General features: G+C 45.3%; 2 protein-coding genes across 2 annotated transcripts in view; one reads left to right on the forward strand and one right to left on the reverse strand.

Annotated features, from left to right (window-relative positions):
- Nucleotides 1-9,765: 9,765 nt before the first annotated feature.
- Nucleotides 9,766-15,745, reverse strand: LOC141105117 (uncharacterized). The gene is made up of 7 exons (XM_073594983.1): nucleotides 15,662-15,745; nucleotides 13,899-14,027; nucleotides 13,493-13,624; nucleotides 13,283-13,406; nucleotides 13,069-13,166; nucleotides 12,841-12,979; nucleotides 9,766-11,903 (listed from the first exon to the last, which is right to left on the reverse strand). Exons 2-7 carry the CDS (start codon nucleotides 13,992-13,994, stop codon nucleotides 10,801-10,803), a joined length of 1,692 nt encoding a protein of 563 aa, XP_073451084.1. The 5' UTR covers nucleotides 13,995-14,027; nucleotides 15,662-15,745; the 3' UTR covers nucleotides 9,766-10,800.
- Nucleotides 15,746-16,806: 1,061 nt separating this feature from the next.
- LOC141106889 (uncharacterized) overlaps nucleotides 16,807-27,547 on the forward strand; it is a 57,342-nt gene continuing 46,601 nt past the window's right edge. Inside the window, 8 exon segments of the mRNA XM_073597818.1 lie at nucleotides 16,807-17,300; nucleotides 18,229-18,428; nucleotides 18,845-18,994; nucleotides 19,081-19,204; nucleotides 19,321-19,418; nucleotides 19,528-19,677; nucleotides 19,792-19,933; nucleotides 20,200-21,743. Coding sequence (XP_073453919.1) covers nucleotides 18,333-18,428; nucleotides 18,845-18,994; nucleotides 19,081-19,204; nucleotides 19,321-19,418; nucleotides 19,528-19,677; nucleotides 19,792-19,933; nucleotides 20,200-21,743 — 2,304 coding nt within the window. The 5' untranslated portion in view covers nucleotides 16,807-17,300; nucleotides 18,229-18,332.

A 27,547-nucleotide genomic window follows, 5' to 3' on the forward strand; every position in this document is an offset into this window, starting at 1 on the left:
CTACCATCAGTATAAACACGGAAAGGGTTTGGTGTAGTCAGCAGGGAGCAGTAGTTAACCATTCCTTACGAGTGTCAAAAGCCTCTGTTTGGTTAGATTGCCAGTTGGCCTGGATGGGAGGAGATGATTTGTGTTTCTGTTAGGTGGAATGCCCGCACAACAATCTGGAAAAAGTTGTGAATGAAATGCTGGTAGTATCCTACCAGTCACAGAAATAAGTGCACTTCTGTCACGGTTTTTGGAATTGGCCAATCCTGTGCTGCCTGGATTTTAGCCGAAGCAGGGGACACCCTCCAGCCTCTACAACATGACTAAAGTACTGTAGCAAATTCTGCATAAGATGGCACTGGTCCATATTGCGTCAGTCTGGTGAAGACCTAATCAATGTATTTGATATGGTCTTTGAAGGTCTTGGAAAAGATGGTGATGTCATCCAAATAAATGGGAACTGTGTTGAAGTTAAAGCCCCTCAAACATAATTTCATAAGTCGCTGAAACATGCTAGGGGTATTGGTTAGTTAGTTGGTTGCACAATCCTGAAGGGGTGATAAAGGCTTGATCCTCCTCCCTTACAGGCACCTGCCAATAGCCACTAGCCGATTCCAGTGTCGAAAAGTAACATGCTAGTCCTATGGCAATCAAATACTCCTCTACCCACAGCAAAGGGTTAGCATCCCAATGGGTACACATGCTCAACTTACGATAATTAACACAGAAGCATAAGGGCAGACCACAGAATCCTGCTTTCTGCAACATTTTAACCTCCTGACACTGGGCTTGATTGAATATTGCGGTGTCTTTCTTGAATTAGGATACCATCCCCAGTGTATAAAGGATGATCAGGAACAGTAGTGCAACCATGGTTCTCTGGGTCCCCAGCAAATACCAGCACATGGTTTTTTTTCCAATAACTGATGTAGGAGCTGTTGCTGATTGAGGAAAAACTTATGCATTGGCAGAAACAATTGTTCCAACAACTGCTGGTTACGAGAATCCTCTAAAGCGGTCATGGCAGCTGATTAAGAGGATGCTACAGCTTCTACCTTGGGGCAAGACGTTTCAATACACTTTTTTTGGAACGGTGTACAAATCATCAATAACCAGCTAGTTTGGCAATGGCATAAGGGTTGTACGCAGATTGGTTATTTGGACAAGCACTTTGCCACGATGCACTTTGGACAGAGTCCTGGCTGCCAACCACTTGTCTCCAACTTCTGTATCACATCTGGTTTCAACCATGACAGTAGATTCCTGCAATTTTTTTTCTATCCCTCACAAGGAATGGGCATACCACCTCCTGTCACGGTAACAGCAGTAGTCGGCGACAAGGTGGTTACTATTCACACCTTCTCTGGTTGAAGGTTATCCTGGGCTGTATATGTTATACTTTGAAGGAAAAAAAACAAAATTGTATGTATCCTGGGAGTGTTGTGAAAAAGGTTCCTATACCCTATTAAACGAGGGGAGATGCTTCCAAAATATACATGCCAAAAAAACACCAAAGGAAAAACGCATCTACAAAGGATATCGATTTCAATACAAAATTGTATTGGACATACATGTAAAAAGCAACCATGCCAAAGATGGGAAAAACCCTGCCCCACATATACCCCTTCCCCCTGGCTCCCCACCCAACACAACCCACCCTACTCTGATAGCTTCTGTATATGTTATACTCCTGACCACCGCACTCTGTACCCTGGGCTGTATATGATATACTCCTGACCACTGCACTCTGTACCCTGGGCTGTATATGATATACTCCTGACCACTACACTCTGTACCCTGGGCTGTATATGATATACTCCTGACCACTGCACTCTGTACCCTGGGCTGTATATGATATACTCCTGACCACTACACTCTGTACCCTGGGCTGTATATGATATACTCCTGACCACCGCACTCTGTACCCTTGGCTGTATATGATATACTCCTGACCACTACACTCTGTACCCTGGGCTGTATATGATATACTCCTGACCACTGCACTCTGTACCCTGGGCTGTATATGATATACTCCTGACCACTGCACTCTGTACCCTGGGTTGTATATGATATACTCCTGACCACCGCACTCTGTACCCTGGGCTGTATATGATATACTCCTGACCACCGCACTCTGTACCCTGGGCTGTATATGATATACTCCTGACCACTGCACTCTGTACCCTGGGCTGTATATGATATACTCCTGACCACTGCACTCTGTACCCTGGGCTGTATATGATATACTCCTGACCACTGCACTCAATACCCTGGGCTGTATATGACTATACTCATTCCCCCTAAAAAAAAAACCTGAAGAAGCTGACAAGGTGAAACGGAGCTGCTTGATTATTGTTGGTTCCTTACTCTGCCGCCTCAACCCCAAGAACAGACTTAACCCCACTGGCACACCTTGCAACAATGTAGTGTAAATACCACAGTAAATCAACACAGGTTATAGTGAACACAGAAATTATCTTTACTGTGAACTTGCTTAGAGAAAATGAAACAAACAATAACAGTATTATTGAGTAGTAAATATATATTGGTGGAACAAAGAGCAAAAAGGTACTGAAGAAATCTCCAAGATCAAATTTGTCTGCTTTCAGGGGACTCCTTTAAGTGAAATAACCCAGAGAGCAGAGGTAAACACACGAGAATAACAGATTATAAATGGGATATTACTTCAATGAATTACCGGCCAACCCTACTTAAATTGGGCTATATGAGTCCAGACAGGAAGGTAGAGGAATGACCTTGTTCTCTATGTCAGTTCTCTCCCTCCTTCACCCCAGCACCACAGTCCCATCAGACCTGTTTAAATACAACACCTGACCCAGTGCACAGAATTAACCCACCACCTGAATCCACTAGTATAGTGACTAGATTCCTGAGTATGGATGGAGCTCTTAAGACCTTGATTGACTTTAAGGTGGTGCACTTGTTGACTTTCTTTAGTGAATACCGATGCTTACGGTTGCCCAACTGGCAACCTCCGCACAAAAAACATCACATGCTGACAGGACACCTGGAGATGCATCCGGAGTCCTCTCTTTAACTCTGGATGTCCGCCGCCGACCTCAGGGCTGTAGCAGGAGTGATCACACAGACTCTGGGCCGCAGCGTCCTTCTCCAGCGTTGTCTTCCTCCCCCTTCTCGGTAACTCTAACTTCTCCCAGGAAGCCTCTGGGGGTAAGATTCCTCCTCTATAGCAATGGCTACTGGGATGTGTAGTTCTGCCTATATTGGTTTCAATGAAGCAGCCTGTATTGAGGACTCTATGTACCAGAGTTCCTTGCTGCCCCTGCAGTTCTCCTTTGATTGGCCAGCTTCCCTCTGCCAATGAAGAAACAGAAGAAAGAGCAGAGTGGGCGGCCCTGCCTGTGAATATGCCTCTGACTCACGCCACAGTGAGAGGAAAAGGGAGGGGGTAAATTCCCCCCGCAGAATATGACAGGCTGTGTCTCTCCCTTCTGGAAGAGACCTCGCCAGCTTGACAAGGTAGCAGGGATGTGGGCAGCCGCTACACACCTCCCACAAAAGGACTTTTGGTCCTACAAAGGAAGTAACTGTCCTTTACTTAGTACATGCTTTAGAGTTACATGCGGAGGAAAAACTGGTTAATTTACACAAGAAAACAAACCATTTGCATTTGCATAAGAAGAGCCCAAACTCAAACAGCTCATATCATGACACAGGGTTGACAGAGGCACCTCCCACTAATTGTCATGAAAGGGGAGGTTGTTCTGTCCACACGCCACCGAGACTGGGGTGACCCACATAAATGTGCCGGGGGTGAGTTGGAGTTGTCCTCCACCAAATCTGCAGTGGAAGAAGCAGGCGCCTCAAGAGTCCTTTTGTAAGTGAGAACACCCTCCTCAGAGCTTTCACCCAAAGCATCTGCAAGGCAGCTGAGCCTCCTGTCCGAACATCAGCCAATAAGGAGAATAGCCTGTGGCATCATTTGCTGTACAGTTGTAGGCATGTACAATGGCCACTATATGTTTGCTCCAGTGCTGCTTCTGTTTTGTAGTCAGAGTTCCAAGCATCTCCAGGAGAGTCCGATTGAATCTCTCCGGCTAAGGCTTTTCCTGGGGATGGTATGGAGTGGTTCTTGACTTTTTTATTCCAATCAAGTCTAGTAGTCTCTTGATGAGGTGTCCCTCAAAATCTGTCCCTTGATGGGAGTAGATGCGTTGAGGCAGACCAGTGTACAAATAACTTTTCTACTAAGACCTTGGCTACAGTGTACGCTTGTTGGTCCTTTGTGGGAAAGGCCTGGGCATACCTAATGAAGTTACTACCAAAATATTTCCCTGTCCACTCAGATCAGGCTCCAAGCACAGAAAATCAATGCACACCAGCTCCATGGGTCCTTGACTCTGAAGGTTGCCCATTGGGGCAGCTCGATGAGGCAGAGTCTTCCTCTGTATGCATCGGATGAATGAGTGACAGTAGCCCTTAACTTCAGCCTGCATGCAGGGCCAGTAGAACGAGTTTCTCACCAGGTTAAAGGTCCTCTCTGGCCCTAAATGTCCATGGTTGTCATGTAGAGCAGTTAACACAGTCTCCCTATGCTTCTCGGGTAGAAATAACTGCCATTTTCCTTTGGAATCGTCAGAGAGGCCCCTTCGATAAACCACTCTGTTAGGCAATTGCAACCAATCCTACTTCCTATGAAGCAGACAAGCTTCCTTTTGGGTGTCAGTTAGGCCCCTTTCATACTACCGCAACTTCAAAGTTGTGCAATTTTGCCACGATTTTACAGCGATTTCAGGAAATGCCTGTATAAACTTGAGGTCTATGGTCCTCAACTCGCATCAAAGTTGCACCAAAGTAGTAAAGAGACTACTACAGATATGAATGGTTGTCATTGGAAAGCATGGGGTACAACTTGTCCTGCAGTCCCAAGTCGCAGGACAAGTCACACAAGTTTGAAAGGGGCCTAAGAAGCAAATCAGGGTGCTGGCTCTCCACAGCCTTCAACACCAAGCTACAAAGAGGGTCTTTGTAGCTTGGTGTTGAAGGCTGTGGAGAGCCAGCACCCTGATTTGCTTCTTAGGCCCCTTTCAAACTTGTGTGACTTGTCCTGTGAGGTCAATGTAGGGTCATCATGATGTCCATGAAGGGGAACTTGCTGAAAACTCGTCGGAGTTCTGGACTAATCTAGATTATTGCCAGAACTCGGTCTAGAAGGCCCCAATCTCTGGCAGCCTGCTGACTGATAGCAGTGATGTCACTGTCACTCTCTGGAGTAAGAGAAGGGATTGGACAGCAGGAGGAGGCTGCTGGTGGAGTAGAGAGCTATAGGGAAGGATTCTATTCTCATCCCTCCAATGGCAGCCCAGTGTGGGTAGGAGGAGGACAGCAGGGGGTGAGGAGTTTGTTCTCTTGGTTGACAAGTATACTGTAACATCCAGGACTTTGTACAGAGTGGCGGTGGGTTCCTGGGTCTCCAAATTTCAGCACTGGGTAATGCCAGAGCCTGTGTCATGACAGGGCATTGGACTGTTAAGTGAGGCTGTGCAAGCATACCTCCTCAACGAAGTAGTGCCCAGCGAGGGGTGAAGGACTGCCCTTTCTTATTCCTTTTAGCATTCGGTTACTTTCCTTGAGTTCTGTAACAAGGTCTGTAAATTAAGTGCAGATGTTCGGACCATAATAGACCAAGAACCCCCCCTCCTTCCCCCTGAAGCCTTACAGTCTCATTTTCCCTCAGAGCTCTGCTGTCGCTACCAAGGGCCCAGAGTCCTTCAGCCCCACTACCCCTCAGAGCCCTTCAACGCCACTATTTTATCAGGGGTCCCGCAATTCTTCAGCCTCCGTAACCCCCACAACTACCCTAATTTCCTCAGAACCCTCAGTATTTTCCTCCCTCTGACACCAATGATGGAACATATTCTTCACGGCAGACTGGGTAATGTTTTCTTCCTCCTCACCAGCAATGTAAGGGGCTCTATGCTCCATACTCCTGACCCCTGCACTCACCATTGCCCTTTGTAGGCCATGTATGGTCAGAATGGTCATTGTCTTGTCTATTTGTTGTTTGGAGGACCATATTACTAGAATTTCTCTCCAAAATGAAGACAATGTTGTGGCCCCGTAAGTGGGAAACTGTTCTGGCTCTGAAGGGGTTAATCTACGTTTCCACACTATATATATATGTATGTGTGTGTCACCATCTACTGGAGATAAAAGACGTCACCCATGGATATGGAGGAAGAGGACGGACATGACGGGGGGGGTTAACTGGGTGTAAATAGAAAATAATATTTTATTACCTCTTCTGCTGCCAAGTTCCAGCAATGTCTCCACCCTACTTCCTTCAGACTCACGTCTGACCCGAAACTTCTTATTTGTACTCCTACATCACTTCCTGTCTTCCATAGAGACTTCCTGTCTGGGTAGAAGTGAGATCAGCACCTTGTGGAGCTCAGAGGAACTGCAGCCCAGAGAAACATCTCATATTGTGAACATGGCCTTGTGCTGTAAGTGTATGTACTGTATATCCTTATAGATGGGGTCATCTCCACTCCCACCAAGAGGGATAGGAAAATATTACTGCCTAGTCCAGACTTTCTCAGCCAGGGTTCCTACAAAGGTTTCTAGGGGTGCCTTGAAAAATGAACAATTTCTATCTCTCAGTAACAACTGCCATCAGTGATCAGTAAGGGGGCAGTCTTCCCATTGATGACAATGTAAGAATGTCCATAAAGTCATGGATGAGCAAGTTTGGAGTGGAGGAACTTGACTGACCTGCACAGAGTCCTGACCTCAATCCGATAGAACACCTTTGGAATGAATTAGAGCGGAGACTGCGAGCCAGACCTTCTCATCCAACATCAGTGCCTGACCTCACAAATGAGCTTCTGGAAGAATAGTCAAATATTCCCATAGACATACCTAAACCTTGTGGACAGCCTTCCCAGAAGAGTTGAAGCTGTTATAGCTGCAAAGGGTGGGCCAACTCAATATTGAACCCTACGGACTAAGACTGGGATGCCATTAAAGTTCATGTGCGTGTAAAGGCAGGCATCCCAATACTTTTGGTAATATAGTGTACAGTATCTGTAAGGGGGTAAGTCTTCCCAAGGACCACCACACTATTGTATAATGAACACAGTGGCCTCCATCACCCATAAATAGAGGACGTTTGGAACCACCAGGACTCTTCTCAGAGCGTGCCGTCCAGCCAAACTGAGCGATCGGGGGAGAAGGGCCTTAGTCAGAGAGGTGACCAAGAACTCGATGGTCACTCTGACAGAGCTCCAGTGTTTTTCTGTGGAGAGAGGAGAACCTTCCAGAAAAACAACCATCTCTGCAACACTCCACCAATCAGGCCTGTACGTTAAAGTGGCCAGACGGAAGCTAAACCTCAGTAAAAGGAGACAGCCCACCTGGAGTTTGCCAAAAGGCACCTGAAGGACTCACAGACCATGAGAGACAACATTTTCTGGTCTAATAAAACAAAGATTGAACTCTTTGGCCTGAATGGCAAGTATCATGTCTGGAGGAAACCAGGCACCGCTCATCACCTGGCCAATACCATCCCTACAGTGAAGCATGGTGGTGGCAGCATCATGCTGTGGGGATGTTTTTCAGTGGCAGGAACTGGGAGACTAGTCAGGATTGAGGGAAAGATGAATGCAGCAATGTAGAGACATCCTTGATGAAAAACAGCTCCAGAGCGCTCTGGACCTCAGACTGGGGTGAAGGATCATCTTCCAACAGAACAACCACCCTAAGCACACAGCCAAGATAACAAAAGGAGTGGCTATGGGACAACTCTGTGAATGTCCTTGAGTGGCCCAGCCAGAGCCCAGACTTGAACACGTCTGGAGAGATCAGAAAATGGCTGTGCACCGACGCTCCCCATCCAACCTGATGGAGCTTGAGAGGTCCTGCAAAGAAGAATGGGAGAAACTGCCCAAAAATAGGTGTGCCAAGCTTGTAGCATCATACTCAACAAGACTTGAGGCTGTAATCGGGGCCAAAGGAGCTTCACCAAAGTATTGAGTAAAGCCTGTGATATTTATGTACATGGGATTTTTTGTTTTTTACCACTTGCCAACCGCTGCATGTACATATACGCCGGCAGAATGGCATGCGCAAATGGGCGTACCTGTACATCCCTTTGAATTTGCCGCCGTGTAGTAGGATCGCGGGTCCCGCGGACTCAATGTCCAGGGGGATACCCGCGATCAGCTCACGGAGATGATGTGAATAGCTCTCACGGAGATGATGTAAATAGCTTTTACGGAGCTAATGTAAACTAGCATCTCCCCGTTCTGCCTAGTGACACTGTCACTGATCATAGCTCCCTGTGATGGGGAGCGGTGATCAGTGACACGTCACTCGTAGCCACGCCCCCTAACAGTTAGAATCACTCCCTAGGACAAACTTAACCCCTTCACTGCCAGTGTCATTTTTACAGTAATCAGTGCAATTTTATAGCACTGATCGCGGTAAAAATGACAATGGTCCCAAAAATGTGTCAAAATTGTCCGATGTGTCCGCCATAATGTCGCAGTCACGATAAAAATCGCAGATCGCCGCCATTACTAGTAAAAAAAAAAAAAAAATTATTTAAAAAAATGCCATAAAACTATCCCCTATTTTGTAGACGCTATAACTTTTGCGCAAACCAATCAATAAACGCTTATTGCGATTTTTTTTTACCAAAAATATGTAGAAGAATACGTATCGGCCTAAACTGAGGAAAAAACATTTTTTTATATATATTTTTTTGGGGATATTTATTATAGCAAAAAGTAAAAAATAATGCGTTTTTTTCAAAATTGTCGCTCAATTTTTGTTTATAGCGCAAAAAATAAAAACCGCAGAGGTGATCAAATAACACCAAAAGAAAGCTCTATTTGTGGGGAAAAAAACACGTCAATTTTGTTTGGGAGCCATGCCACACGACCGCAAAATTGTCAGTTAAAGCGACGCAGTGCCGAATCGCGAAAAAGTGCTCTGGTCTTCGGCCAGCCAAATGGTCCGGGGGCTGAAGTGGTTAATAAATTTGCGAAGATTTCACACAAACGTATTCACGTTGTCGTTATGGAGTATTGTTTGGAGAACTTTGAGGAACATAATGAAATACGCTTTGGAATAAGGCCGTAACGTAACAAAATGTGGATAAAGTGAAGCGCCGTGATTACTTTCCTGGATGCGCTGTACTCCTGACCACCGCACTCTACAGCTTGCATTGTATGTAATATACTCCTGACCACCGCACTCTACAGCTTGCATTGTATATGATATACTCCTGACCACCGCACTCTACAGCTTGCATTGTATATGATATACTCCTGACCACCGCACTCTACAGCTTGCATTGTATATGATATACTCCTGACCACCGCACTCTACAGCTTGCATTGTATGTAATATACTTCTGACCACCGCACTCTACAGCTTGCATTGTATATGATATACTCCTGACCACCGCACTCTACAGCTTGCATTGTATATGATATACTCCTGACCACCGCACTCTACAGCTTGCATTGTATATGATATACTTCTGACCACCGCATTCTACAGCTTGCATTGTATGTAATATACTCCTGACCACCGCACTCTACAGCTTGCATTGTATATGATATACTTCTGACCACCGCACTCTACAGCTTGCATTGTATGTAATATACTTCTGACCACCGCACTCTACAGCTTGCATTGTATATGATATACTCCTGACCACCGCACTCTACAGCTTGCATTGTATATGATATACTCCTGACCACCGCACTCTACAGCTTGCATTGTATATGATATACTCCTGACCACCGCACTCTACAGCTTGCATTGTATATGATATACTCCTGACCACCGCACTCTACAGCTTGCATTGTATGTAATATACTCCTGACCACCGCACTCTACAGCTTGCATTGTATATGATATACTTCTGACCACCGCGTTCTGGCCCATTATTTATGGTCCACCCCAAACTGATGACCTGTAAAGATTTTTTAACGCGTTGTTTATCTGAAACTGACGATTTTTCATCATAGCACCGATATATACACGTTTTTTTTTTTACATTTTTTTATTCAATAGATATACAATTATCATTTTACCTTCAAAAAGATTGTAGGAAAAACATAAGGGAATAGTAAACGTAGAAATACAAATCGGTAATGGAGACTAATTTCCTCTCCTTGAATTAATGTCTTCTGAATTTCAGATCACACGTGGAGGTTGGAAGCAGTAAAACGGCGGTCTGACCACCCGCCTGAACATTAACATATAGCAGATCATGACCTCACACAACATTGTGGCCACAGCAAAACTAGTGGCTATAAGGAGGTATTTTCCCCTGAAATACCTCCATCAGGAAATAGAAGGGATTTGGCAATACCACATTATGGCCACTAGATGGAGACAATGACCATAGGAAATCACCGTATGAAATAAAATACGACCAACATTGGTCACGGCTGGTCACATTCAATCAAACATTTAAAAAAAAAAAAAAACAGACCTCTAATTATTTGCGAAGTTTTACACCACAAAATGCACTCAGCTAACAAAAGTTAGTGACTCCATTTTTATTTTCTATTGCTATCGATGGTCAACACTTCATCCATGTCTTTGGTGGTCTCTGATCTCCTTGTTTCTTCCATGATGAAGATCAGCCATGGAGTATATCTGAGGTGTATATCAGGGTGTGCTTCTTCCCCACATGTCCAGCAACATTCATATACAAGACATTTCCCACACTCAAGGCACTAATACACCTCGAGGGTTGTGTGGGACCCCCTGATGTACAGGAAGACAGAACTTCTGTGAGGAACAATTCCCTCACTCAGGACAGGGATATGGCTTCTCCTTTGTGTGCAATTTCTGATGTGTGTAAAGATGGGACTTCTGTGAAAAACATTTCCCGCACTCAGGACAGGAGAACGGCTTCTCCCCCGTGTGCAATCTCTGATGTCTGTAAAGATGTGACCTATCTGAAAAACATTTCCCGCACTTAGCACACGGATACGGTTTTTCTCCCGTGTGAGACCTCTGATGCGTGATAAGGTCTGCTCTTTGTACATAACATTTCCCGCACTCAGGACAGGAAAAAGGCCTCTCACCCGTGTGAGACCTTTGATGTGTGGTAAGAGTGGACTTCTGTGCAAAACACTTCCCGCACTCAGAGCAGAAATACGGTTTTTCCCCCGTGTGAGACCTCTGATGTGTGACAAGTTCTGCTTTCTCAACAAAACATTTCCCGCACTCAGAACAGGCATAAAGCCTCTCACCCGTGTGAGACCTTTGATGTACTAAAAGATTGGACTTCTGTGAAAAACATTTCCCGCACTCAGCACAGAAATGTGTTTTTTCCCCCGTGTGAGACCTCTGATGTCTGACAAAATTGGATCTGTTTGCAAAAGATTTCCCACACACAGGACAGGAATACGGCCTCTCACCTGTGTGCAATCTCCGATGTTTCGTAAGGTAGGATTTCTCTGAAAAGCATTTCCCGCACTCAGGGCAGGTATGTGGCCTCTCACCTGTGTGGATTCTTTTATGCACTTTAAAACTGCACTTAAAACGGAAACACTTCCCGCACTCAGTACAGGAAAACCTCTTATCTGTTGGAAGGACGGCACCGTCCCGCACAGTCTGAGGTTCCTCAGGATAAGAGGAATACGATGGTCCGGCACCGTCCCTCACAGTCTGAGGTTCCTCAGGATAAGAGGAATACGATGGTCCGGCACCGTCCCTCACAGTCTGAGGTTCCTCAGGATAAGAGGAATACGATGGTCCATCTACACTGTGTGGTGCCGGATGGACATTTGAGGTAGTCGGGTTTTCTCCTGGACTATACTGTGTGATGTCCTCATCTTCTACTTTACAGTCTGGAGACAAAGTGAGACAATCCTCTGAGGTTTTCCTCATCTCCCGTCCATCTACTAAAATAGAAATACAAAGATTACTACTAGACATGAGCAGATTGGTTCCCCTAAACCAGGACTCCGCCCACATCAGGCAGCTTTGTCTCTGAGGATCTTACAATTCCACCCTCAGGGTAACTAGTAAATGGGTCCTCTGATCTCCTACCAGTTCATTTCTTTATTCATGGACCTTAGTCAGAGAGTGAGGAAACAACGAGAACTGTCTTTTATAGGAGTGACAGTGATGAGGGGATTATAGGACGAGTGTCCCCACCCCCTCTATCACTCATTGCCATCTTCCCAAGTCCTGCACTTCCTTATTTAGTCCATGATTTAGTCATGAATAACAGCGGGGCTGAGCCCCACCAGAGGTCAGAGAGTGAGGATGGGGGAGAACAACCAAGATGAAGACTGGACTGACCCTGAAGACCACCATCATTGGGTTATTGACTCCTCCCTCATTATCACTTTCTGTTTAAGGTTCCAAAGTTGGAGGATGTTATCACATTATTATCAACATGTAAAAGTCTGTGCTCCAATCAAATCATTATTGTCAGTACTGTATTATTATAATTTAAGTCCAAAATTAAGAAAATGTTTAAGTCCCGTAATTAGGTGGACCCTCCTTAAGAACAAAATCTCCCCTTATCCTGCTAAACCCAGGCATGAGGCAGAAGACCAAAGGCCCTTGCCCCAGGTGCCTATGTTGAGTAATGCCTATGGCAAAAATCAACATTTTACTACCAGCTGAACCCCAGAATCTACATAAATCCAGTCTTGATACATAAATTGTGTCTGCAGCACAGAGAAGGAAGATTATCCAAAAGAAATACAGGAATACAGCTCAGGAAAGTGACTATAGGATTACAGGCTGATATCACCCAGTCCTTGCCCTACTCTGGACCAATCAGTGAGCAGTATGGGTGGAGGAATGTATTTAGTATTTTTGACCCACCTGTGCTGATCTCTGTAGGAGTGTCCTCCTCTATAAATGTCCCCGTTATTCCATCCTCCTCCATAGACTGCTGATCATCCCTCACAAATGTCTCTTCTTCTTCTTTAATCTCAACTTTAGGACCTCTAAAGTTTCCACACTGAATATAAAATAATAATGACACCAATTGTAACAATGCAGATAATGTACAGATCTTAACGATACTGTCAGTGATTGTTCCTCATCTACCTGATGATGATGAGGGATGGTGTGACCTTCCTGTGTGGAATCCCGGGAATACAGAGGACGGGGACATCTCTCTGGTGGGTTCCCATTACTGGATCCATCTGTAGGAAACACACACACTGACTGAATACATTGTTTCTATGTGTTTATCAGATGATGGGGGATCTAGGTGGACCCTCCGTACTGCTCTCTCCTTTACAATAAAGTCTCCTCTTACCCGGTGATGTGAGGGGCGGCTGATTGTCCATCATGACGTCCTTGTAGACATCCTTGTGTCCTTCTAAATACTCCCACTCTTCCATGGAGAAATAGACAGTGACATCCTGACACCTTATAGGAACCTGACACACACAATGATACAGTCACCATCCAGACACATCCCTTGTCTGTTACTGGATAATGTCCCAGAATTCCCGACACCGCTCACCTCTCCTGTCAGCAGCTCCATCATCTTCTTGGTGACTTCTAGAATCTTTGGCATATTATGTCTCTCAGGTATTAGGGAGTCACATGGAGGCACTGTGATGGTCATATGATCACCTGACTTCAGAGGAAAATTCTGTATTGAAAAAACAATAAAGAATATCATGTTAGAATCCCAGAATCCTCCTCACCTCTCCGGTCAGGTCTGTGTTTTATTAATAGAGATAAGAGTGATGTCATGTGACCTCCCAGAATCCTCCTCACCTCTCCGGTCAGGTCTGTGTTTTATTAATAGAGATAAGAGTGATGTCATGTGACCCCCCAGAATCCTCCTCACCTCTCCGGTCAGGTCTGTGTTTTATTAATAGAGATAAGAGTGATGTCATGTGACCTCCCAGAATCCTCCTCACCTCTCCGGTCAGCAGGAAGATGATCTGCAGGGTGAGGTCTAGGATCTTCTCAGTCATGTGACTCCGGTCCTCCTCCATCCTCATTGGTGCCGTCATTTGATCTATACAGGTCTCCTTGTAGACGGAAAACTTTGGGAAATGAAAGAAAGAATAATTTGGATGGTATTGGTCACACAATAATAGGATGGGGGGGGGGGGGGGATAGGAGGGTTCCTATACATTTAAGAACTACTGACCCCATGTGAACCTATTCAGTTTGGACTGTTTAGTGTTTGTTACATTTTCAGGGTCCCGGGACCCTCATGGCCCACCATATCAGAAATTCCCTTTTCTCTGTTTGGTTTCTGAACTGGTTTTGATTTGTTTTAGATCTGCAGATAAGGAATGATAACTACAATCCTTCTTTTGACTTGTCTTGCTCTGAGGCAGTGCTGTGAGGTCAATGTAGGGTCATCATGATGTCCAGGAAGGGGAATTTGCTGACAACTCGCCGGAGTTCTGCACTAATCTAGATTATTGCCAGAACTCGGTCTAGAAGGCTCCAATCTCTGATAGGAGTGATGTCACTGTCACTCTGTGCAGTAAGAGAAGAGATTGGATAGCAGGAGGCTGCTGCTGCTGGTGGAAAAGAGAGCTATAGTGAAGGATTCTGTTCTCATCCCTAGAATGGCAGCCCAGTGTGGATAGGAGGAGGACAGCAGGGGGATGAGGAGTTTGTTCTCTTGGTTGACAAGTATACTGTAATATCCAGGACTTTGTACAGAGTGGCGGTGGGTTCCTGGGGCTCGGAAATTCAGCACCGGGTACTGCCAGAGCCTGTGTCATGAGAAGGTATTGGACTGCCTGCCCTGAAGCACAGCACTGATCTCTAAACACACGTTAGGTGAGGCTGTGCAAGCAGACCTCCTCAAAGAAGGAGTGCCCAGCGAGGGGTGAAGGACTGCCCTTCTTTAGTATTATTATTATTCTGTTACTTTCCTTGCAGGAGTTCTGTAACAAGGTCTGTAAAGTAAGTGTAAAGTAAGTGCAGATGGTAGGACCATCATAGACTAAGAGCCACCCTACTTCCTCCTGAAGCCTTACAGTCTCATTTTCCATCAGAGCTCTGCTATCCCTATCAAGGGCCCAGAGTCCTTCAGCCTCACTACTCCTTCAAAAACCTTCAGCCTCACTACCCCCTCAGAGCCCATCAACGCCACAATTTTCTCAAAGTCCTTCAGCCTCTGTACTCCCCCCCCCACCCCACCCCCACAACTACCCTAATTTCCTCAGAACCCTCAGTATTTTCCTCTCTCTGACACCAATGATGAAACATATTCTTCACGGCAGGCCGGGGAATGTTTTCTTCCTCCTCACCAGCGATGTAAGGGGCTCTATGCTCCATACTCCTGACCCCAACACTCCATCATTGCGATGGCTGAATATTGTAATGATTGCCCATTTGATGCCTGCGTAATGTACTAATTGCCCTTTGTAGGCCATGTATGGTCAGGATAGTCATTGTCTTGTCTATTTATTTTCAGTGCTGTGTGTTTGGAGGTCCATATTACTAGAAATTTAAATTTTCTCTTCAAAATTAAGACAATATTCTGGCTCCTTAACTGGGAAAATGTTCTGGCTCTGAAGGGGTTAATCTACGTTTCCGTACTATATATGTGTGTATCATCATCTGGGAGTAAAAGACATCAACCATGGATATGGAGGAAGAGGACGGACATGACGGGGGGGTTACTGGGTGTAAATATCAAATAATATCTTATTACCTCTTCTGCTGCCAAGTTCCAGCAATGTCTCCTCTCTACTTCCTTCAGACTCACCTCTCACCTGGAACTTCCTATTTGTACTCTTACATCACTTCCTGTCTTCCATAGAGACTTCCTGTCTGGGTAGAAATTAGATCACCACCTTGTGGAGCTCAGAGGAACTGCAGCTCCAAGAAACGTCTCGTTGCGTGCACACAGCGTTGTGCTGTGTGTGTATGTATGTATTATTATTATTTAAGGTACTTATATAGCACTGTCAATTTAAGCAGCGCTTTACATATACATTGTACAGTCACATCAGTCCCTACCCTCAAGGAGCTTACAATCTAAGGTCCCTAACTCACATTCATACATACATATACTAGGGGCCAATTTAGACAGAAGCCAATTAACCTACCAGCATGTCTTTGGAGTGTGGGAGGAAACCGGAGTACCCGGAGGAAACCCACGCAGGCACAGGGGGAACATGCAAACTTCATGCATGTCGTGCCATGGTTGGGATTTGAACCAGAGACCCTTTTTACTGCCAGGCAAGAGTGCTATCCACTACACCATTGTGCCACCCATATGTACTGTATATCCTTATAGATGGGGTCAACTCCACTCCCACCAAGGGGGGTAGGAATATATTAATGCCTAGTCCAGACTTTCTCAGCCAGGGTTCCTACAAAGGTTTCTAGGGGTGCCTTGAAAAATAAACAATTTCTATCTCTCAGTAACAACTCACTGCCATCAATGATCTGTATGGAGGGCAGTCTTCCCACTGATGACAATGTAAGAATGTCCATAAAGTCATGGATGAGCGAGTTTGGAGTGGAGGAACTTGAATGACCTGTACAGAGTCCTGACCTTAACCCGATAGAACACCTTTGGAGTGGAATTAGAGTGCAGACTGCGAGCCAGGCTTTCTCATCCAACATCAGTGCCTGACCTCACAAATGAGCTTCTGGAAGAATAGTCAAATATTCCCATAGACACACTCCTAAACCTTACGGACGGCCTTCCCAGAAGAGGTGAAGTTGTTATAGCTGCAAAGGGTGGGCCAACTCAATATTGAACCCTACGGACTAAGACTGGGATGCCATTAAAGTTCATGTGTGTGTAAAGGCAAGTGTCCCAATACTTTTGGTAATATAGTGTACAGTATCTGTAAGGGGTATCATGTGTATGTATCATGCGTTTTAGATATAGTAACTTTTAGCAGGGTTTCCCTGAGACCGGGAAGTTATTTCAGGGGTTCCGCTGCGTTGAAAAGGTTGAGAAAGGCTGCATTAGAGTGTGTTGTAGCTGCTGTTTTACTGATTTTAACATATTGTTCTTTTACAGTTTCTGTTTCTCTATCTATAGGTAAACATATTTTTTATTTTAATACACTCTTATTATTTTCATTATAATTAAAAAAAAAAATCAGTTCCAAACCAGCTTTTAAAACTGCAAAAAAAAAAGATGAACCAAAAAAAGCTGCAGTTTTAAAATTCTCCACAAGGTGGTAATCTCACATATAGTCAATGGAACACAAAGACAAGAGGTAATAGCAGGTACAGAGAGGAAGTGATGTCATACAGACAGGAAGTTCCGGGTCAGAGGTGAGTTGGGAGGAAGTAGAGAGGAGACATTGCTGGAATTGGCAGCAGAGGAGGTAATAAGATATTATTTTATATTTACACCCAGTAATCCCCCCCGTCATGTTCCGTCCTCTTCCTCCTTAGTCACTGTGATGTCTTTTATGGTTTATAGACCGGATACATCCTAAATATAGAGCCATTTATCCAACTGTCCATCCAGAGCCTCTGGTTTATAGACCGGATACATCCTAAATATAGAGCCATTTATCCAACTGTCCATCCAGAGCCTCTGGTTTATAGACCAGATACATCCTAAATATAGAACCATTTATCCAACTGTCCATCCAGAGCCTCTGGTTTATAGACCAGATACGTCCTAAATATAGAACCATTTATCCAATTGTCCATCCAGAGCCTCTGGTTTATAGACCAGATACATCCTAAATATAGAGCCATTTATCCAACTGTCCATCCAGAGCCTCTGGTTTATAGACCAGATACATCCTAAATATAGAGCCATTTATCCAACTGTCCATCCAGAGCCTCTGGTTTATAGATCAGATACATCCTAAATATAGAACCATTTATCCAGCTTGTCTCTGGTTTTCCTGGAGTTGGATATACAGAGGAAGAAGATCAAACAACAGTTCAAACTCCGTTTACAATTTTCCCTTATCTGGAATCAAACCTTTCCTTCTCAGTTGTTCCTCTCTTTGGTCTGATGACCACCATATAAACTGTACTATTTAACTACCCAACAGAGTCTGGGAGAAGGTTCTGCTATAAGTTCATGGCTTGGCTGTGAGTTTACAACAGGGAAGGGAAATGCAGCCAAAATAAAGCATACTGACCATAGGGAGCTGGAAGCAATTCTGTGGTGCTGTATACCTTACATCAGTGACAGTGAAAAGGTTAAACCACCAAGGTCTGCAGAGCAGGACTAAGAGGTCTACATTTTGGATTTGAGTTGTACTTAAAAGGTAATCTCTGGTTTTCTTTCAGATCATTGAAAATGAGGCCTGTAATATAGTATATAGAGGTTCAGGAGAGACCTATGAGATCAATATATTATTCATTGATAGAGAGGAGTGTCCTGTTTAAATCACATGACCAAATCAATAAGCATGGACCAAGACCAAAGCCAAGTGACTGAGAGGATATTTGACCTCACCCTGGAGATCATCTACCTGCTGACCGGAGAGGTGAGGAGGATTCTGGGAGGTCACATGACATCACTCTTATCTCTATTAATAAAACACAGACCTGACCGGAGAGGTGAGGAGGATTCTGGGAGGTCACATGACATCACTCTTATCTCTATTAATAAAACACAGACCTGACCGGAGAGGTGAGGAGGATTCTGGGAGGTCACATGACATCACTCTTATCTCTATTAATAAAACGCAGACCTGACCGGAGAGGTGAGGTGGATTCTGGGGGGTCACATGACATCACTCTTATCTCTATTAATAAAACACAGACCTGACCGGAGAGGTGAGGAGGATTCTGGGGGGTCACATGACATCACTCTTATCTCTATTAATAAAACGCAGACATGACTTGTAAAATATGGAGGAACCTAGGAAGTCTTTAGTGATAATTTTCTCCATTTACTCAGGATTACACAGTAGTGAAGAAAATGTCTGGCGATCCATTAACACCCAGCAGCCGTCTTCACAGGACATCACCCATCACAGTGCTTTCACCTCACTGCCTGAAAAAGATTCTAGAAGTCACCAAGAAGATGATGGAGCTGCTGACAGGAGAGGTGAGCGGTGCCGGGAATTCTGGGACATTATCCAGTAACAGACAAGGGATGTGTCTGGATGGTGACTGTATCATTGTGTGTGTCAGGTTCCTATAAGGTGTCAGGATGTCACTGTCTATTTCTCCATGGAAAACCAAAAGAATTTTGAAGGACACAAGGATCTCTACATGGACGTCATGATGGAGAATCAGCCGCCCCTCACATCACCGGGTAAGAGGAGACTTTATTGTAAAGGAGAGAGCAGTACGGAGGGTCCACCTAGATCCCCCATCATCTGATAAACACATAGAAACAATGTATTCAGTCAGTGTGTGTGTTTCCTACAGATGGATCCAGTAATGGGAACCCACCAGAGAGATGTCCTCGTCCTCTGTATTCCCGGGATTCCACACAGGAAGGTCACACCATCCCTCACCATCATCAGGTAGGTGGGACTGAGCAACTAGAACAGAATTCTAAGCTATGAGAGGACATTCTTCTATGTAATCTCTTGTTCCATTTTACACATATATTCTATCATCTTTGGAGTTTAGGATGAGAAACTAAAAGACATCAAATCTGAGATTAAAGAGGAAGAAGAAGAGATGTTGATGAGTGGAGCTCAGCAGTCTATGGGAGGGGGAGGTCCTCTGTATTCCCGGAATTCCACAGGGGACGATTACACCATCCATCACCATTACAAGGTTGGTTGAATGAAACATCTGGAACATGGACTGAGACTATGTGTGAATCTTTCTATATGTGATGTCACAATATATAATCTTACGTTTTAAGGTTCTATCATTTTCTTGGTTTAGGGTGAAGATCTGATAGATATAAAAGCTGAGGTTAAATCAGAAGAAGAAGAGACGTATGTGAGGGATGATCAACAGTCTATGGAGGAGGATGGAATAACGGGGACATTTATAGAGGAGGACACTCCTACAGAGATCAGTACAGGTGGGTCATTAATAGTAAATACATTCACTATATAATTTATATTGTACTTTACATAGTCCTAACGCCTTCACTATATACAATATGTTGTACATTACATAGTCCTGATACCCAAAAATATAGGAAACAAATGAACTGGTAGGAGATCAGAGGACCCATTTACTAGTTATCTTGAGGGTGGAGACAAAGCTGCCTGATGTGGGCGGAGTCTTGGTTTAGGGGAACCAATCTGCTCATGTCTAGTAATAATCTTTGTATTTCTATTTTAGTAGATGGACGGGAGATGAGGAAAACCTCAGAGGATTGTCTCACTTTGTCTCCAGACTGTAAAGTAGAAGATGAGGACATCACACAGTATAGTCCAGGAGAAAACCCGACTACCTCAAATGTCCATCCGGCACCACACAGTGTAGATGGACCATCGTATTCCTCTTATCCTGAGGAACCTCGGACTGTGCGGGACGGTGCCGGACCATCGTATTCCTCTTATCCCGAGGAACCTCAGACTGTGCGGGATGGTGCCGGACCATCGTATTCCTCTTATCCTGAGGAACCTCAGACTGTGAGGGACGGTGCCGGACCATCGTATTCCTCTTATCCTGAGGAACCTCAGACTGTGCGGGACGGTGCCGGACCATCGTATTCCTCTTATCCTGAGGAACCTCAGACTGTGCGGGACGGTGCCGGACCATCGTATTCCTCTTATCCTGAGGAACCTCAGACTGTGAGGGACGGTGCCGGACCATCGTATTCCTCTTATCCTGAGGAACCTCAGACTGTGAGGGAGGGTGCCGGACCATCGTATTCCTCTTATCCTGAGGAACCTCAGACTGTGCGGGACGGTGCCGTCCTTCCAACAGATAAGAGGTTTTCCTGTGCTGAGTGCGGGAAGTGTTTCCATTATAAATCTCATCTTGATATACATAAAAGATCTCACACAGGTGAGAAGCCGTATTCCTGCCCTGAGTGCGGGAAATGTTTTTCAGTTAAGTGCAGTCTTTACAGACATCAGAAATTTCACATGGGGGAGAAGCCATTTTCATGTCCTGAGTGCGGGAAATGCTTTGGACAAAAATCAACTCTTGTACAACATCAAAGGACTCACATGGTGGAAAAACCCTATTCCTGTCCTGAGTGCGGGAAGTGTTTTACACATGAATCAGCTCTTGTCACTCATCGAAAGTCTCACACGGGGGAAGAGCCGTATTCCTGCCCCGAGTGCGGGAAATGTTTTTTATATAAATCACGTCTTGTCACACATCACAGGTCTCACACAGGGGAGAAGCCTTTTTGCTGTTCAGAGTGTGGGAAATGTTTTGTAGAGAAGTCTGCTCTTAGTTATCATCACAGATTGCACACGGGTGAGAAGCCTTATTCCTGTGCTGAGTGTGGGAAATGTTTTGTAAAAAAATCAGAAATTGTCACGCATCAGAGAAAACACACGGGGGAGAAGCCATATTCCTGTCCTGAGTGCGGGAAATGTTTTTCAGACAAATCCTCACTTTGCAGACACCAGAGATGGCACACAGGAGAGAAGCCGTATTCCTGTTCTGAGTGTGGGAAATGTTTTGTTGTAAAATCACATCTTGTCACACATCAAAGGTATCACACGGGGGAGAAGCCGTATTCATGCCCTGAGTGCAGCAAAGGTTTTTCAGACAAATCCTCTTTTTGCAGACATCAGAGATCTCACACGGGGGAGAAGCCACGTTCCTGTCCTGAGTGAGGGAATTGTTCCTCACTGAAGTCCTGTCTTCCTGTACATCAGGGGTCCCACACAACCCTCGAGGTGTATTAGTGCCTTGAGTGCGGGAAATGTCTTGTATATGAATGTTGCTGGACATGTGGGGAAGAAGCACACCCTGATATACACCTCAGATATACTCCATGGCTGATCTTCATCATGTAAGAAACAGTTGATAAGGAGATCAGAGATCACCAAAGACATGGATGAAGTGTTGTACCGTGTCGGCCATTGATAGCAGGAGAAAAATAAAAATGGAGTCCTTACCTCTCATTGGCTGAGTATATTATGTAGTGTGGGCCATCACAAACACTTAGAGGTCTGCTTTTAAACATTTTAGTTGAGTGAGTGTGACACGCATTCTTCCAGCCATGACAAATATTGGTCGTATTTTATTTTGTACAGTGATTTCCTCTGATTATCAGCTCCATCTAGTGGTAATAATGCGGTATTGCGCTACTAATTCCACATTATGGCCAGAAGATGGAGCTGATGATCATAGGAAATTATTGTGTTCATTTAAATATAAACAAACAAAGAAGAAATATTCTGCGCTATGGACCGGATGTGAAATAAATAAAATATACTCTGAGCTGCTGCCCCCACTGATACTACTACTGCAATAGAGTCAATGAACGATATATGGTTGTTTGGTGGGCACGGCGCTGCTAATTTCCAGTGTGTGCCCCTTTAAATACACGTGGAGTATACGTGCTTATGAAGTGCCAAATTTCTGCACAAAATGTTATATGTGCAAAAAAAAAAGGAAATAAATACAAAAATCTAATTAGGTCGTATTGCAAATAAATCCATAAACCGTGTAGTCAATGAAAATATACACTATATTGCCAAAAGTATTGGGACGCCTGCCTTTACACGCACATGACCTTTAATGGCATCCCAGTCTTAGTTCGTTGGGTTCAATATATATATATATATACTTTTTTTAAGTAGTCTTTACTTTGATTTTCTCTTGGGTTGCACCAATACCACTTTTTTAAGACCGAGTACAAATACCGATAGTACTTGCCCATAGTAATTACAGATACATTTTTTTTAATGTCATGTGACAGTGGAACTAATATGCAGCACTGATGACGCGTGGACTGTGTCGGTATTTTTTTTTTTTTTTTACAATAACATTTTTTACAATTGATTTTTCTAATTATTTTATTATTTTTCACAATTTATATATATACATACATTATATATATATATATATATATATATATATATATATATATAATGATGCACATGATGATACCACACCAGTATCTGCTGTAGGGCTATTGCTTCATAGTATTTTTAGAGGGAAGGTATCCCCAGCCCCCCCCCCCCCCCCAACCTCTTAGGGCATGGAGGGCCACACGATAGCTTCTTCCGTGACAGATGAATTTCAAAAACTGAATGTTGAGGGTTGAAAAGAAGGATCTAGGCAGTGATATAGGAACCATTTGAAGGTAGAAAAGAATCCGCGGCAACACATTCATTTTTAGTATACTGACTCAGCCCATCCACAAGAAAGTGATACGGTCCCATCTTAGCAAGTCTGTTCGGATTGTGGAGAGCAAGGGAGCATAGTTACTAGTATATAATTGTGAGCATTGGGCTGGGAGATGTATCCCCGAATATTTTACGGAGGTTGGAGGTATGACACCATGTGAAGGAAAAGGAGACTTGTAACCGAGCATGCAAATCCGAGGGAATGATAAGAGGCAGAATCTCTGACTTTCTATAGTTGATTTTAAAATTTGATAGCGAATGGAATCTATGTAGCTCAGCCATTTTATTAGGGAGGGAGATCAGTGGATCGGCTACATAAAACATAGGTTTCAGTATTGAGTTGGCCCACCCTTTGCAGCTATAACAGCTTCAACTCTTCTGGGAAGGATGTCCACAAGGTTTAGGAGTGTGTCTATGGGAATGTTTGACCATTCTTCCAGAAGTGCATTTCTGAGGCCAGGCATTGATGTTGGCTGTGCAGACCAGTCAAGTTCCTCCACTCCAAACTCGCTCATCCATGTCTTTATGGACCTTGCTTTGTGCACTGGTCCAAATCATTTGGTGGAGGGGGGATTATGGTGTGGGGTTGTTTTTCAGGGGTTGGGCTTGGCCCCTTAGTTCCAGTGAAGGGAACTCTTAAGGCGTCAGCATACCAAGACATTTTGGACAATTTCATGCTCTCAACTTTGTGGGAACAGTTTGGGGATGGCCCCTTCCTGTTCCAACATGACTGCGTAGCAATACTGTAGCTGTTGACTTTTCTTATAAGGACACTTACCTGTCTACGAATCCATCGGTGCCTTCACCCCAGATGATTTTTCAGTCGGCTGTCAGGTGCTGCCGCCGCCATCTCCACTATTGGAAACTGGCAGTGAAGCCTTGCGGTTTCACAGCCGACTTCCTACTGCACATGAGTGAAGTGTGCTGTGCTTTGTGAATGGCCCGGGGGCGGGAGAAGGAGGAGGGGGGCGAGATCAGCTGAAAGTGGGAGCGGGTACCTGTTAAAACCAGGTACCCGCTCCCCCTTCGCCGCCGAAAGGTGCCAAATGTCAGCGGATGGGGGAGGCAAACAAGCAGAGCTTTCCCTTTTGGTTGGAGCTCCATTTTAAGAATTGTCAGATGCTGGAGCAGACAGATAAGGGTTAGCCTTCATTGTGGGCAGAGCATTTTTTTTTCATTTTTCGGGTCTGGTGACGTGATTGACGATGGATTTACATGGGGGACACTGTTTTTTTATTTTTAATAAAGGAATTGTCAAAAACTTTCTCTGTGTTTTTATTTATCTTTGACACCTTTTTGGTGAATGGGTAGGGGTACTATACACCCCATACTCATTCACATGGGGGGGGCAAAATCTGGGGGCCCCCTTGTTAAAGGGGGCTTCCAGATTCCAATAAGCTCCCTGCCCGCAGACCCCCACAACCACCGCCCAGGGTTGTGGGGAAGAAGCTCTTTCCCCCCCTGCCCCAAAGTACCCCCTCTCCATGTTGAGGGCATGTGGCCTGGTATGGTTCAGTAGGGGGGGCGCTCACTCACCCCCCCTTTTCCCCCTAAAATTCATACCAGACACAGTGTTGCCAACCCCCGAAGTGAAAATTACTGGCAGGATGTCAAAATGTGCAAACGGCACCAATTTTTTACTGGCGAAAATCATGAAATTTACTGACAGAGCCAAAAAATTTTGCTGACACTGCAAAAAAGTACCTATAATGGCAGCTTTCAGTGCTAAACATCGATATTTAAACTATAAACTTGTACCTAGTTCTATTAGCAATATGTTTAAGTTAATCAAAAGTCAAAAACATATTTCTCCATTTACATTAAGGTCAGGTTACTATAACCCAACTAGCACAGAGTTCCCCAATACATCCGAGTGTGCATACACCCCCCTTACAGTGCAAGGGTACTCTGACATAAAGGGGAATGCTGCAGATCATGATTTAAGGGGAAACTCTGATGTAAATGGGGCTCTGGTGACCAGAGACCAACTTATTTCAGAGTCCACTGCGTTCCCTTTACATTAGAGTTCCCACTTACATCAGGGTCTACAGCATTGCCCTTTACATCAGAGTTCCCTTTTACATCAGGATCCGCAGAGTTCCCCCTTACATCAGGGAACTCTGATGTGGGGGGCACTCTGGTGACCATAGACCACCTTCCGCAGAGTGAATACACTAAGGTAAGGGGGGTTCCCTGCTATAAGGGGGACCTTTATATCAGTGCCCCCTTACATTATTGTATTTACTCCCCCCTTACGTCAGTACCCCCCCTTCAGACTGGCCTGGTGGCGCTGGCACTGCCCTCCGCTCTGGTGCACCGTGCAGGGCCCATTCAGACGGCTCCAGCTTGGCGGCTCTGGTTTTATCATATAGTCTCCTCTCCACAGTCCACACACGTCTGACCTCTATCCTGGCGGCACTCCCACTCTTGACTCCTCTCCAGACTCCCCCTCAGAGACTGTAGATAAAAGATAAGAGATGGTCAGAGATTGCGAACATGATACAAGAGATGGTTAGAGGCTGTGGGCATGATACAGGAGGTGGACAGAGGCTGCAGACATGTTACTAGAGGTGGTCAGAGGCTGCGAACATGGTATAAAAGATGGTCAGAGGCTGCGGACATGGTACAAGAGATGGTTAGAAGCTGCACTGAGATGGTCAGAGGCTATGGACATGATACAGAAGGTGGACAGAGGCTGCGGACATGTAACAAGAGGTGGTGGGAGGCTGCTGACATGGTACAAGAGGTGGTCAGAGGCTGCGGACATGGTACAAGAGTTGGTGGTAGGCTGCAGACATGGTACAGGAGGTGGTCAGAGGCTGTGGACATGATACAGGAGGTGGACAGAGGCTGCGGACATGTTACAAGAGGTGGTGGCTGCGGACATGGTACAAGAGATGGTTAGAGGCTGGACTGACATGGTACAGGAGGTGGTCAGAGGCTGCAGACATGGTACAGGAGGTGGTCAGAGGTTGCAGACATGGTAAAGGAGGTGGTCAGAGGCTGCGGACATGGTACAAGAGGTGGTCAGAAGCTGCAGATATGGTACAAGAGGTGGTCAGAGGCTGCAGACATGGTACAAGAGATGGTTAGAGGCTGTGGACATGGTACAAGTGATGGTTAGAGGCTTCACTGACATGGTACAGGAGGTGGTCAGAGGCTGCAGACATGGTACAGGAAGTGGTCAGAGGCTGCGGACATGTTACAAGAGGTGGTCAGAGGCGGCGGACATGGTACAAAAGGTGGTCAGAGGCTGCGGACATGGAACAAGAGATGGTTAAAGGCTGTGGACATGGTAAAAGAGATGGTTAGAGGCTGCGCTGACATGGTACAGGAGATGGTCAGAGGCTGCAGACATGGTACAAGAGGTGGTCAGAGGCTGCGGACATGGTACAAGAGGTGGTCAGAGGCTGCGGACATGGTACAAGAGGTGGTCAGAGGCTGCGGACATGGTACAAGAGATGGTTAGAGGCTGCGCTGACATGGTACAAGAGGTGGTTAGAGGCTGCGCTGACATGGTACAGGAGGTGGTCAGAGACTGCGGACATGGTACAAGAGATGGTTAGAGGCTGTGGACATGGTACAAGTGATGGTTAGAGGCTTCACTGACATGGTACAGGAGGTGGTCAGAGGCTGCAGACATGGTACAGGAAGTGGTCAGAGGCTGCGGACATGTTACAAGAGGTGGTCAGAGGCGGCGGACATGGTACAAAAGGTGGTCAGAGGCTGCGGACATGGTACAAGAGATGGTTAAAGGCTGTGGACATGGTAAAAGAGATGGTTAGAGGCTGCGCTGACATGGTACAGGAGATGGTCAGAGGCTGCAGACATGGTACAAGAGGTGGTCAGAGGCTGCGGACATGGTACAAGAGGTGGTCAGAGGCTGCGGACATGGTACAAGAGGTGGTCAGAGACTGCGGACATGGTACAAGAGGTGGTCAGAGGCTGCGGACATGGTACAAGAGGTGGTTAGAGGCTGCGGACATGGTACAAGAGGTGGTCAGAGGCTGCGGACATGGTACAAGAGGTGGTTAGAGGCTGCGCTGACATGGTACAAGAGGTGGTTAGAGGCTGCGCTGACATGGTACAGGAGGTGGTCAGAGACTGCGGACATGGTACAAGAGGTGGTTAGAGGCTGCGTTGACATGGTACAGGAGATGGTCAGAGGCTGCGGAAATGGTACAAGAGGTGGTCAGAGGCTGCGGACATGGTACAAGAGGTGGTCACAGGCTGCAGACAAGGTGACATCACTTACTGTAACCTGGAAGTCCCCTTTAACAATACAGGGGTCCTCAAATACCATCTCCCCCCTCCCCACATATGAATGAGTATGTGGTACATAGTACATAATGGTACCACTAGCTGAATGA

The sequence above is a fragment of the Aquarana catesbeiana genome, linkage group LG08 (genome assembly GCF_042186555.1).
Source record: "Aquarana catesbeiana isolate 2022-GZ linkage group LG08, ASM4218655v1, whole genome shotgun sequence".
NCBI classification, from domain to species: Eukaryota; Metazoa; Chordata; class Amphibia; order Anura; family Ranidae; genus Aquarana; species Aquarana catesbeiana.

Excerpts from the sequence above, each read along its gene's own strand:
- LOC141105117 (XM_073594983.1), bottom strand. The coding sequence starts at position 13,994 with ATGACGGCACCAATGAGGATGGAGGAGGACCGGAGTCACATGACTGAG. Across the intron at positions 12,980-13,068 it reads CCATCCCTCATCATCATCAG|TGTGGAAACTTTAGAGGTCC; the intron begins GTAGATGAGGAA and ends TTTTATATTCAG. Across the intron at positions 11,904-12,840 it reads TCCTACAGAGATCAGCACAG|TAGATGGACGGGAGATGAGG; the intron begins GTGGGTCAAAAA and ends TTTCTATTTTAG.